Source organism: Anoplopoma fimbria, chromosome 9 (assembly GCF_027596085.1).
Source record: "Anoplopoma fimbria isolate UVic2021 breed Golden Eagle Sablefish chromosome 9, Afim_UVic_2022, whole genome shotgun sequence".
In the NCBI taxonomy this organism is placed as follows: Eukaryota; Metazoa; Chordata; class Actinopteri; order Perciformes; family Anoplopomatidae; genus Anoplopoma; species Anoplopoma fimbria.
Window position 1 is genome coordinate 8,572 of NC_072457.1, and position 13,008 is coordinate 21,579.

Genomic DNA, 13,008 nt, shown 5'->3' on the forward strand with positions numbered 1-13,008 from the left:
TATTTATATATATATAATATATATTATATATATATTTATATATATATTTATATATATATATTATATAAATAATATATATATCTATAATTAAAATGTATATATATAATATTAAATACCTGTTCATTGTAACAATGAGACGCAGCTGCATCACTCAAACAGCATTATGGTGATATTGCAGTTATTGGGACAGATCTAATTAAATCAACATAAAGTACCAATCTTTTTAGACTTCTAGTACACATAGTACTCATTATAGTAATAGTACTCTACTCATTTAAATACTGTTTGCTGGATACTGAAGGCTGGGAATGTGTCGCTTCATCTAAAAATAAAGTTATGTTGATGAACGTCTGTGTTTGGTGAGGAAACTGAATCAGGAGTTTATATCATTTATTACATTTTTATTATTCATAATATTTATTTATGTTCTGAAGCTGAACTTCTATGTTGAATCTCTTTATTTTAACAGCTGATCAGTGTCACAGCTGCTGGATGAACTGCAGAGTGATTGAAGGAGAAGTTTCATTATTGGATTCATTTTGTTTTAATAGAAAACTGAAGCACGAGACAAAAGATGATGAAACACAGTCGTTAATGGAACCAGACTTCATTCTGGTGTTTGTTTTACTGATGACGATGCGTTCTTCTCCTGAAGAACGACGTCACCGTCCAGATGTTCTCAACTATCGTTTAGGTTGTACATTTCACCAAAGGTCACAAAAATACGGCTCAATTATATATTTTCAGTGTTTGGGGCTCCAGCAGTCTGGAAACCTGCCTCCCCCCCTTCAGCAGCTACTGTCCCGCTGCCTTTGAGCCAGGCATCGTGCTGCAGACTGAATCCCCGTCGGTGTCTCAGCGTCTGAGCCGGAGGAAGAAGGCGTGCCGGCACTCAGTGCTGTCCACCGGGTAGTACTTATCGTAGAAGTCCAGGATGTACTCCTCCGCCTTGAAACCAAACTTCTGGTACAGCAGCATGGCGGCGTTACTGGCCGACACGTGCAGAGTCACGTCTTTCCCCATGCACGTCTGGAAGACACAACGTGTTACAGGCTCGTTAGGGGACAGGAAGTGTTACGTTACATCAACGCCGTGTTCGGTCCGATGACTCATCTTTATCAGGAGTCAATATTCAGGAAAGACATACGATCAGGAAATCAGCATCAATGCTTTCTATTCAGAGTTCTACGATAATGATGCACTGTGAACAGCTAGCTAACGTTAGCTGGTTAAAGTTAGCTACTAAACATTAGCAAAATGAGAATATTTAGACACATGTTGAAACGGGATTCTAGCAGCCAGCTGGTCGCCTCCATGCTGGTTTCAGATGGTCCTCAGGTGCACAGACGGTCTGACCTCCGGAGCCTCACCTGGATCAGGTGGTAGATCATGAAGGTGCCGATGCCGGCTCTCCTCCACTCAGGATGGACCAGCAGGAAGGAGATGTAGGCCTCGTTGTACTTCACGTCAGGAACCATGAATCCAAAACCAACAACAACCTTCTTATAGAGGACCACCACACTGAAGTCTGGGTACTGGAGGCACTCCGACAAGTCCACACCTGGAGGGGGAGGGGGAGAAGGAGGTTTTCTGTTACGTTTTTTATCTTTTAATACACTTGAACAAGAGAAGACCACTTTATATATATATATATATATATATATATATATAATAAAGTAAATATTGTTGAGATAGGAGGTCCTCTCTAACCAGACTATCTGGACCTCGTTCTGAAGGTGCTACCTGGCCAGAAGTTGTCGTGACACATGGCGTTGACGGAGGGGATGTGGTTCGGACGGACGTAGCAGTAGTCGATGGGGCGCTGGGTTCAGGGGTCCAGTCGGTCTCCGTCCTGTGAGGGTGGGATCTGATCTCCTCCAACAACCGGAGCTTCACCGGACGAGACTCATAGTCCCTCCTGAGACACAAACACAAACACAGACTCTAAATAGAACCTGGTTTACCTGAAGGAGGGTTCAGGTCTCTCTCTAAATGGAACCTGGTTTACCTGAAGGAAGGACTCTCTCTAAATAGAACCTGGTTTACCTGAAGGAGGGTTCAGGTGGAACCTGGTTTCTAAATGGAACCTGGTTTACCTGAAGGAGGGTTCAGGACTCTCTCTAAATAGAACCTGGTTTACCTGAAGGAGGGTTCAGGTCTCTCTCTAAATAGAACCTGGTTTACCTGATGTAGGGCTTCAGGATGCGGGCGGTGTATGGACTCTTGATGGTCTGGTCTGAACTGGTCTCTGCTCCCATCAGTCGGCGCCAGAAGGACACAGAATGCTGCTGGAAGCCTCTTCTGCTGGAGAGGTTGGTCTGCACACAAACACAGAACACATCAGAGTTCTTCATCCTCTGTTAAAAACATCTGGTTCTATCTTTAGAGCTCCTGATGGCATCTGCAAGATTCCACCGAGCTCAAGTGGAAACAACCAATCAGAGTGGAGGATTCGTTTATCACACCTGTCAATCACTGCTGGTGAAGCTCTGAACTCCAATGAATCCAGATTCTGTGACTGCACGTTGTTTGTGAGCCAAAAACAAGCCCCGCCCACTCTAAACATTAGAACAGTAAAGAGCCTGGTTTTTAATTTACCTTCAGTTGACACTTACTACTTTTACTAATAGCTGATCAATGATGATCCATATCGTCAGATACAGATCCCTTTGATGTTAGATTATAGCAGCTGGTCTACAAGGATCCAGAATATTGTTACTAGCATCATAATGTAACTGAACTGAACCTCCGTTCGATAGCCGTTAGCGGTGCTGCTAACGCTACTAGCTCTCCTCCTGTTAGCCGTGCTGCTAACGTTACTAGCTCTCCTCCTGTTAGCCGTGCTGCTAACGTTACTAGCTCTCCTCCTGTTAGAGGTGCTGCTAACGTTACTAGCTCTCCTCCTGTTAGAGGTGCTGCTAACGTTACTAGCTCTCCTCCTGTTAGCCATGCTGCTAACGTTACTAGCTCTCCTCCTGTTAGAGGTGCTGCTAACGTTACTAGCTCTCCTCCTGTTAGAGGTGCTGCTAACGTTACTAGCTCTCCTCCTGTTAGAGGTGCTGCTAACGTTACTAGCTCTCCTGTTGGTTTAAACACAGGTTGGTTGTTTACAATGTAACATTACCAGAGATCAGAGACTAGAAACATAAATGACGTCCTGATCTCATGTTTTACTGAATATTGGAGGATAATGATCGTCAGTAAAACTTTATTTACACTGAGGTGGTTAACGGTAATCTGTGATGAAGGTACCTGGAAGCGATCGAGAATACACATCTCCTGACTGGTGGTGCAGTACTTCCCCATGACTCCACCCTGCACCCCGTCCCCACGGCGCCGTAGATCCCTCCCACCAGGCTGAGGGTGGCGCTGACCACCCGGTCGATGTCCAGCAGGGGGAGCCCTCTCTGCCTCTTGGCCTGGCGGACCAGCAGCTTCCTGTGGAGGCGGTTGGCCTGCGGGGTGACGTCCAGGGCCAGCGGGCAGGCGTCCAGCCGCCGCAGCAGCATCCTCTCCTCATACAGGCTGAGGGAGGTGAAGCGAGGAGTCTGGATGGCGCCGCCGGCTCCATCTGCTTTCTCAGGATGAGTGATCCTCCTCCGCTCCGGTCCTCCTGCACCAGCACCTCCCCCGCCGAGAGAGACGGACCTCGGCGCGTCCCACCGGCTCCTCAAAGTCGTCGTGGCGCTGCAGGCCGTCATCGTCCTCACTCTCCGCCTCACGTTTGATGTGCGGCGGCGCGGCCGGAGCTTCTTGCGGGCGAGGAGGTTGGTGCGAGGAGGCGGGACGTACTCCATCCCGGGGTCGATCATCCCCTCCGTCTCCATCTCCTCGTCGTCTGGAGGAGCATCAGCGTTCACGTCACATATCTACGTAGGACATGTTCATTTCTATGTAGAGGAACTCCAGCAGGACAACCCCGACTCACCGTGGAACAGCGCCTGTGGCGGCATGGCGTCCGGGATCAGGTCGGCCTCCGACAGCAGACTGGGCGTCGCCGAATGAGACGCCGGCGTCCCCGGAGCGGAGAAGTCCGGTGAAGGCGAAGGCGACGGGCTGGTGAGCGGCGTTCGGTCCGATGAGCTGAGGGAGGAGAAATCGATGACCTCACCTTTCTCCAGGACGAGGTCGGCCCGCCGCCCGCCGCCCCCGCGGCCTCCTACCAGTTTGACCGGCGTGGAGGAGGCGCTGCGGTCGGTGTAGCCGCCCACCGCCTCCTTCTGAGCCCGCCGGATGTCTTTAGCCTCCTGTGTGCGGCTACGCTTCTCCTTCAGCTGGATGGCGTTCTCCACCGGGTTTCTGACTCCACGTTTCCTCAGGCCCTCCACCGTGATGATCGGCTCCAGGGCAGGTTTGGAGGCTGCAGGTGAAAACATCCGGGAGAGTCGTCTCTAGTCATTCTACTATAGTCATTGCTGCTTTCATAAGTAGTCTTATTGTTTCCTTGGTTACTAGGCTTACTACTGTGATTATATGAATCATTTATGTCATAAACACTGAATGTGTTGTATCTGTTATGCTGTTCATTCTGGTCACATGACATCTATTGACTTCTGTCCATCCTAAGGAGAGAAGGATGTAAGGACAGGGTGTAAGGACAGAGGAGGTGAGGGTGTAAGGACAGAGGAGGTGAGGGTGTAAGGACAGAGGATGTGAGGGTCTAAGGACAGAGGATGTGAGGGTGTAAGGACAGAGGATGTGAGGGTGTAAGGACAGAGGAGGTGTACAGATTGTAAAGCCCTCTGAGGTGAACTTGTGATTTGTGATTTTGGGCTCTACAACATTTTGGGCTCTACAACATGAACTGAATCTCTACCACATCTGGACCGAGCTCTGCTGGATCGGTGCCGGTTACCTTTGGCCCTGGTAGAGGATTTGTCCGCCTCTGGACGCAGAGTTGGAGGTCTGTTCTGGACCAGCTTCCACCAGCCCGGCTCGCCAAACTCCTGCGCTCCAGACCGGAAGAAGGTGGGACTGCCGACCGACAGGCAGCCGGCCACCGTGCTCCACCAGGTCGACGTCTTCTTCCTGTGGAGGAAACAGTCACCGGGTCAAACACTGGAGTTACTCAGGTAGTGACATCAGGGGTCAAAGGGGTCAAACACATTAACTTCATGTTAACATTTAATCCTTCAGTCGTAGCGTCCATGAGAAGATGTTCTTGAGATGTTTTAAATGAAGCCATGTGTTCATCAGAACACCAACAGAGCGTGTGGTCACATGACCAGCAGAGTAATAAAGGTATATGAAAGTATGAATGAAAGTATGAATGAAAGTATGAATGAAAGTATAAATGAAAGTATGAATGAAAGTATGAATATATGAATGAAAGTATAAATGAAAGTATGAATGAAAGTATGAATGAAAGTATGAATGAAAATTAAAGTATAAATTAAAGTATGAATTAAAGTATAAATGAAGAGTATAAATTAAAGTATGAATTAAAGTATGAATTAAAGTATGAATGAAAGTATGAATGAAAGTATGAATGAAAGTATGAATGAAAGTATAAATTAAAGTATGAATTAAAGTATGAATTAAAGTATGAATGAAAGTATGAATGAAAGTATGAATGAAAGTATGAATGAAAGTATAAATTAAAGTATGAATTAAAGTATGAATGAAAGTATGAATGAAAGTATGAATGAAAGTATGAATGAAAGTATGAATGAAAGTATAAATGAAAGTATGAATGAAAGTATAGTATAAATGAAAGTATGAATGAAAGTTAAATTAAAGTATGAAGTATGAATTAAAGTATAAATGAGAGTATGAATTAAAGTATGAATTAAAGTATGAATTAAAGTATGAATTAAAGTATAAATGAGAGTATAAATTAAAGTATGAATTAAAGAATAAATAGAGTTAGAGTGACCTTGTTCCCAGCAGGAAGTTCCAGTGTCGACCAATGAAAGCACAGATGTCCTCCTTCCACCTGAAGTAGCCCTGACGGCCCGTCCCCTCCAGAGACAGGTTGTACATGGCCAACATGACCACCTGACACACACACACACACACACACACACACACACACATTAATGATCCACACACATCACATCACATCAGTGTGTGAGTGTGATACTGTAGTCTACCTGCTGCCAGGTGAGTCTCATCCTCTCAAAGCTCTCCTTCCCGTCCTCGGAGCAGTCGCAGCAGATGAACTTGAAGAAGTTGTCTCCTTTCAGGTAGCTGGGCTGCTCCGCTCTGAGCTGAGCTGAAACACAGACACAAGCTGCTGTTTGACCTCTGAACTCTAAAGAACCTGAACAGGAACACTCAACAGAGTGCCATGTTACTACCTGTACTATACTACTATACACACTAACTAGAAGTCTTTAGATGTTTGTCTACATAATGCCACCGTTGTCTTTATGAGCATAAAGTATGTGTAACCAGGAAGTCTACCGCTCCCGTATCCTGTGGTCCTGTTTGGATATAGCTTGATGCAGTAAAGGATCCCGGACAGCGCTGACGGGATGAATATCCTGGTCAGGTGACTTCCTGTTTCCAACTTGATTTTCTTGATCCACTTCCCCCCTCTTCTCCACCAGTGGTGTGGTAAATGAATGAACTCATCCAGTGACTGAACTGAATTCCTCTTTATTTATTATATTTTCCCGCTGACATCTGATGAAAATGTATTTATCTCAGATATTCTAAAGACATATACACACGTGATATTTTTCTCGACCTAGTTTAGGATGACTTGGAGGTGTGCTTGGGATCATTGTCTTGCTGGAGAGTCCAATGATCACCAAGGTTTAATTTGCCAACAGAAGGCATCACCTTCCTCTTTAAAATGCCCTGGTATTTCTGGGAGTCCATGATGCCAGGTTGCCAGTTCCTGCCGCAGAAAAACAGCCCCACATCATCAATGACCCGCCTCCATGCTTGACCGTGGGGATGGTATTCTTCTGGTCAGAAGCCTTTCGCACGCCAGACATACCGCTGGTCCATATGTCCAAACAGTTCCAGTCTGGTTTCATCAGTCCATAGAACTGTCTCCCAAAACTCTGTCGTCTTATCCACATTCCTCCTGGCATATTCTAGTGGACTTTTGATGTTCCTTGTGGTGAAGAGTGGAGTGCGTCTTGGAGTCCGGCCATGAAGTCCTTGTTTATTCAGTGCACGTCTTACAGTTGCCACTGAAGCACTAGTACCAGCCTCCATCAGGTCATCCTGTAGGTGTCTTGCAGTCACACGGGGTTTCTCTTAGTTGTTCTAAGTTTCTAAGGGCCCTTGATGAAATGTTGGGCTTTCTTCCACGGCCAGGCAGGTTTGCAGCTGTTCCATAAGTATTAAACTTCCTTATAATGCTCCCAAAGGCCCTTCAGGTGTGATGAAATAATCTCCTCTCAGCTTTTGTGGAAGCTCCTTTGTCTTTCCCATGTTTGCAGCTCACCTTGAATCCCTTCATGGGTGGGGTTTATATCTGCATCCCAGCTGAAGCAAATGAAGGATCATTATAGAGTTCCTAAAGGCTTCATTATGTTTCAACTCCACTTTAGGCCATAAAAACAGCTTTAAAAACAACAATATTATATCAGGGTTAACAAAATATACTGTTAAACACAAATACTACATCATGCATTTTCTGTGTTGATTTTATGTATCACTCAACTCATAAAGGAGTCATCTGAAGCAGAATCTTTAATTGATAAATCCTTAAAATCTTTGGGGGTTGAATATTTCTGATTGCAACTTCACACACATATACATATATATATACATACATACATACATACATACATACATATATATATATATGTATGTTTTAAATTGATGTTTTAAATTTGTCATGATGAAATATCGAATAGAGTTCTTGGTTTAAACTTGTTTCTCGTGGTTCCTTCACGCAGATCGAGCTCCTACATAAGGTCTTATGCTTTAAAAACAGATGGTTCTTGTTACATCACAACTCTGTATACTAAATGTTAGTGAACAGTCTAATCTCAACTACATTGACTCCAACACTGCATTGCTCCATAATACAGCAGTGATGCCCCGAGAGGACACCAGGAGAACTACTCCATGAAGCAAATATGAGAAAATGGATCAATGTGGTGGAAAATTAAAGCCTGATATGATAGAATGAATTACTTTATGCTGTGATGGTTTTAATAGTTTTCAGGGGACATTTTGTCTGAATGTGTTTTGGAGTCACAGTTTATCAGAGATTAGAGCTCTAACAGGTGTCCTCGGTCACTCACCTGCAGGGACCCACTTGTGGCAGCGGTCGCAGTAGAAGGACATGTCCTCGCAGGCCCAGCCTCCGTCGGCCTCCTCGCCCACGTCGCTGGTCAGAGAGTCTCCGCTCTGGTCATGTGACAGGTCCACTGAGCCCTGGTCCTCGGACTCCACGATCAGCAGGGTCTCCCCCTCCACCTCCCCCTCCTCCAGGCCCTCCGAGGCCGACGTGCAGGCCGCCTCGTCCTCACCTCCAGCCAGCTGCTCGCTGCTGCTGTCCATCACTGACACACCTGTACAGGTAAACATCAGGGGAGTCGCTTCTGGATCCTCAGCAGCTTCTCTGAGAAGACTGAACGTCTCTTCAGCAGACTTCACAGAACTGCATCAATGTAGTGAACGTTGATAGAAGAGAAAACTCTTGATTCAGCAGTAATCAAGTACCCTACTTAAGTACACTTCTGAGATACTTGTACATTACTGAAGTATTTTCACTCAATGTAACGTAATACTTGTAGTCCACTACCTCTCAGAGAAAAGTACTGTACTTTGACCTTCACTACATATTATACTTCACTTAAACATTTCAATCAACTAATACACTATGATGTATTATGAAGTAGTATTTTGCCTGATTATCAAGTATATAAAGTAGTTGAAATCCTGTCCATCATTACCATGTTTGTCCTCTGAGTGTGGACAGGTGTGGTTACCTGTCTCAGTGGTCCTGTGGGCGGAGCTCCGTCTCTCTGCGTCGTCTCTCCTCCTCCAGCTGTGAGGTCAGAATCCTCTGCTCCTCCAGGAGACGCAGATTCTCCTGCTTCCTCTGCAGCCGCTCCAGATCCCTGACGACGCCCTCGTGGAGACGCTGGAGGACCAAACAGAAGGACATCAGGTGACGGCGGAGCGTTGAGCTGAAAACTGAAATCTGTTTCTACCGACGGTCAACCTCGCGGTCTGAGGTCACAGAGACCGCCAATGACGAGCACTCATGATGATGTCATTCTGTATAAAGTAGGCCTGTGTATAGGTAACGCGATACACATGTCACTATACGATACTTGCTGTGTACCACCTAGATAGTGTCATACTCACATATCGACACCTCAGCAGACAAACTACGAGTGCATATTGTTTTCTCATTGGGTCACTCCATTATTATTATTGTTGTTGTACTTTTCTACGTATCTGTTCTAATGTCTGTCTTTGTGCCACTGCAACACCTGAATTCCCCCTAAGGATCTATAAAGGTGAATCTTAAAGTTACTTTTTAAACTGAGAGTGAAAACCAGCTGTGAAATGTAGTTACAGACCGGCAGCCCGGGTCACACGGAGGAGATATCTGGTTATTGAACAACACCATCTGGTCGTTAGGAGAAAAGTTATTGAGCTAAACTGTAAAACACACATTTGATAATGCTTTCAGTCAATGTAAAGCTTTAAAAAGTCTAACACGACTTTATGAGGTGCAAAAAAGAGGAGGAGTTTCCTTTAACTTGGACTTTAAAAGGTGCAGCATGTAACACCTGCTCACCTGCTCCAAACCAGCAGGGGGCAGCATTTCTCTCTACTCTTTGTTTAGGCTGCTGGGTGTTCACTGGCACAACAACACTACACTGTCTATGGTGTTTAAGACAAAGAGGGAGAAATCAGGAGCTCTCCTCTCTCTCTGTCTGTCTCTCTCTGTCTCTCTCTCTCTGTCTCTCTCTCTCTCTGTCTCTCTGTCTGTCTCTCTGTCTGTCTCTCTCTCTGTCTCTGTCTGTCTCTCTATGTCTGTCTCTCTGTCTGTCTGTCTGTCTCTCTCTCTCTGTGTCTCTCTCTGTCTCTCTCTGTCTGTCTGTCTCTCTCTGTCTCTCTCTGTGTCTCTCTCTCTGTCTGTCTCTCTCTGTCTCTCTCTGTCTCTCTCTCTGTCTCTCTCTGTGTGTCTCTCTCTGTGTGTCTCTCTCTGTCTCTCTCTCTGTGTGTGTCTCTCTCTGTCTGTCTCTCTCTCTCTCTCTGTCTCTCTCTCTCTGTTGACCTTCCTCTCCACGTGTTGCTAGCTGTTAGCTTCAGTTTGTGTAAATATTAAACAGGACCGTAAACTTCCGGTGACCTCCACGGCTAAGCTAAGCTAAGCTAAGCTAAGCTAAGCTAAGCTAAGCTAAGCTAAGCTAAGCTAAGCTTACCTGTCTGTCCCAGGACTGGTTGAGGTGAACAGCAGCCACGGTGCTCAGAGTCAGAACCACAGACACTCCCAGGACCGCCCGAGAGACCGCAGACATCCCGCTAGCTTAGCATCACGCTAGCCTGCTGCTAAATGGCTCCGAGCTCCACTGACTCTTCTTCTTCTACTGCTGCTACTAATACTGACTCTTCTTCTTCTTCTTCTACTACTAATACTGCTGCTTCTTCTTCTTCTTCTACTAATACTGCTGCTTCTTCTTCTTCTACTACTAATACTGCTGCTGCTTCTTCTTCTTCTTCTACTACTAATACTGCTGCTGCTGCTGCTTCTTCTTCTTCTACTAATACTGCTGCTGCTGCTGCTTCTTCTTCTTCTTCTTCTTCTGCTGCTGCTGCTTCTACTGCCGCCCTCCGCTGGCGGTTAGTCAACACTAACCCGACCAGAGACAGGAGAGCTGTACTCTGGTCTTATACTTGTACTCAGGTCTTATACTTGTACTCAGGTCTTATACTTGTACTCTGGTCTTATACTTGTACTCTGGTCTTATACTTGTACTCTGGTCTTGTACTCTGGTCTTATACTTGTACTCTGGTGTTATACTTGTACTCTGGTCTTATACTTGTACTCAGGTGTTATACTTGTACTCAGGTGTTATACTTGTACTCTGGTCTTATACTTGTACTCAGGTCTTATACTTGTACTCTGGTCTTATACTTGTACTCTGGTCTTATACTTGTACTCTGGTCTTATACTTGTACTCTGGTCTTATACTTGTACTCTGGTCTTATACTTGTACTCTGGTCTTATACTTGTACTCTGGTCTTATACTTGTACTCAGGTCTTATACTTGTACTCAGGTCTTATACTTGTACTCTGGTGTTATACTTGTACTCTGGTCTTATACTTGTACTCTGGTGTTATACTTGTACTCAGGTGTTATACTTGTACTCTGGTCTTATACTTGTACTCTGGTCTTATACTTGTACTCTGGTCTTATACTTGTACTCTGGTCTTATACTTGTACTCTGGTCTTATACTTGTACTCTGGTCTTATACTTGTACTCTGGTCTTATACTTGTACTCTGGTCTTATACTTGTACTCAGGTCTTATACTTGTACTCAGGTGTATACTTACTTGGTCTTATACTTGTACTCTGGTCTTATACTTGTACTCTGGTGTTATACTTGTACTCAGGTGTTATACTTGTACTCAGGTCTTATACTTGTACTCAGGTCTTATACTTGTACTCTGGTCTTATACTTGTACTCAGGTGTTATACTTGGTGGTTATACTTGTACTCTGGTCTTATACTTGTACTCAGGTCTTATACTTGTACTCTGGTCTTATACTTGTACTCAGGTCTTATACTTGTACTCAGGTGTTATACTTGTACTCTGGTCTTATACTTGTACTCAGGTGTTATACTTGTACTCTGGTCTTATACTTGTACTTGTACTCTGGTCTTATACTTGTACTCTGGTCTTATACTTGTACTCTGGTCTTATACTTGTACTCTGGTCTTATACTTGTACTCAGGTCTTATACTTGTACTCAGGTGTTATACTTGTACTCTGGTCTTATACTTGTACTCAGGTGTTATACTTGTACTCTGGTCTTATACTTGTACTCTGGTGTTATACTTGTACTCAGGTGTTATACTTGTACTCTGGTCTTATACTTGTACTCAGGTGTTATACTTGTACTCTGGTGTTATACTTGTACTCTGGTCTTATACTTGTACTCTGGTCTTATACTTGTACTCTGGTCTTATACTTGTACTCTGGTCTTATACTTGTACTCTGGTCTTATACTTGTACTCTGGTGTTATACTTGTACTCAGGTCTTATACTTGTACTCTGGTCTTATACTTGTACTCTGGTCTTATACTTGTACTCTGGTCTTATACTTGTACTCTGGTCTTATACTTGTACTCTGGTGTTATACTTGTACTCAGGTGTTATACTTGTACTCAGGTGTTATACTCAGGTGTTATACTTGTACTCTGGTGTTATACTTGTACTCTGGTCTTATACTTGTACTCTGGTCTTATACTTGTACTCTGGTCTTATACTTGTACTCTGGTCTTATACTTGTACTCTGGTCTTATACTTGTACTCTGGTCTTATACTTGTACTCTGGTGTTATACTTGTACTCAGGTCTTATACTTGTACTCTGGTGTTATACTTGTACTCAGGTGTTATACTTGTACTCAGGTGTTATACTTGTACTCTGGTGTTATACTTGTACTCTGGTGTTATACTTGTACTCTGGTGTTATACTTGTACTCTGGTCTTATACTTGTACTCTGGTCTTATACTTGTACTCTGGTGTTATACTTGTACTCAGGTGTTATACTTGTACTCAGGTCTTATACTTGTACTCAGGTGTTATACTTGTACTCAGGTCTTATACTTGTACTCTGGTCTTATACTTGTACTCAGGTGTTATACTTGTACTCTGGTGTTATACTTGTACTCTGGTGTTATACTTGTACTCTGGTGTTATACTTGTACTCTGGTCTTATACTTGTACTCTGGTCTTATACTTGTACTCTGGTCTTATACTTGTACTCTGGTCTTATACTTGTACTCTGGTGTTATACTTGTACTCAGGTGTTATACTTGTACTCTGGTGTTATACTTGTACTCTGGTCTT

At 44.3% G+C, this 13,008-nt stretch overlaps 1 protein-coding gene across 1 annotated transcript; it reads right to left on the reverse strand.

The window, feature by feature from the left end:
* Positions 1 to 431: 431 nt before the first annotated feature.
* On the reverse strand, positions 432 to 8,990 carry LOC129095628 (cysteine-rich protein 2-binding protein-like). Its single transcript, XM_054604146.1, is given in 15 exon segments — positions 432 to 1,029; positions 1,371 to 1,561; positions 1,744 to 1,821; positions 1,824 to 1,918; positions 2,185 to 2,318; positions 3,253 to 3,332; positions 3,335 to 3,647; positions 3,649 to 3,743; positions 3,746 to 3,838; positions 3,929 to 4,360; positions 4,856 to 5,028; positions 5,876 to 5,997; positions 6,093 to 6,214; positions 8,211 to 8,471; positions 8,901 to 8,990. Coding segments are annotated over 14 exon segments (2,361 nt in total). The 5' UTR covers positions 8,470 to 8,471; positions 8,901 to 8,990; the 3' UTR covers positions 432 to 855.
* Positions 8,991 to 13,008: the final 4,018 nt, after the last annotated feature.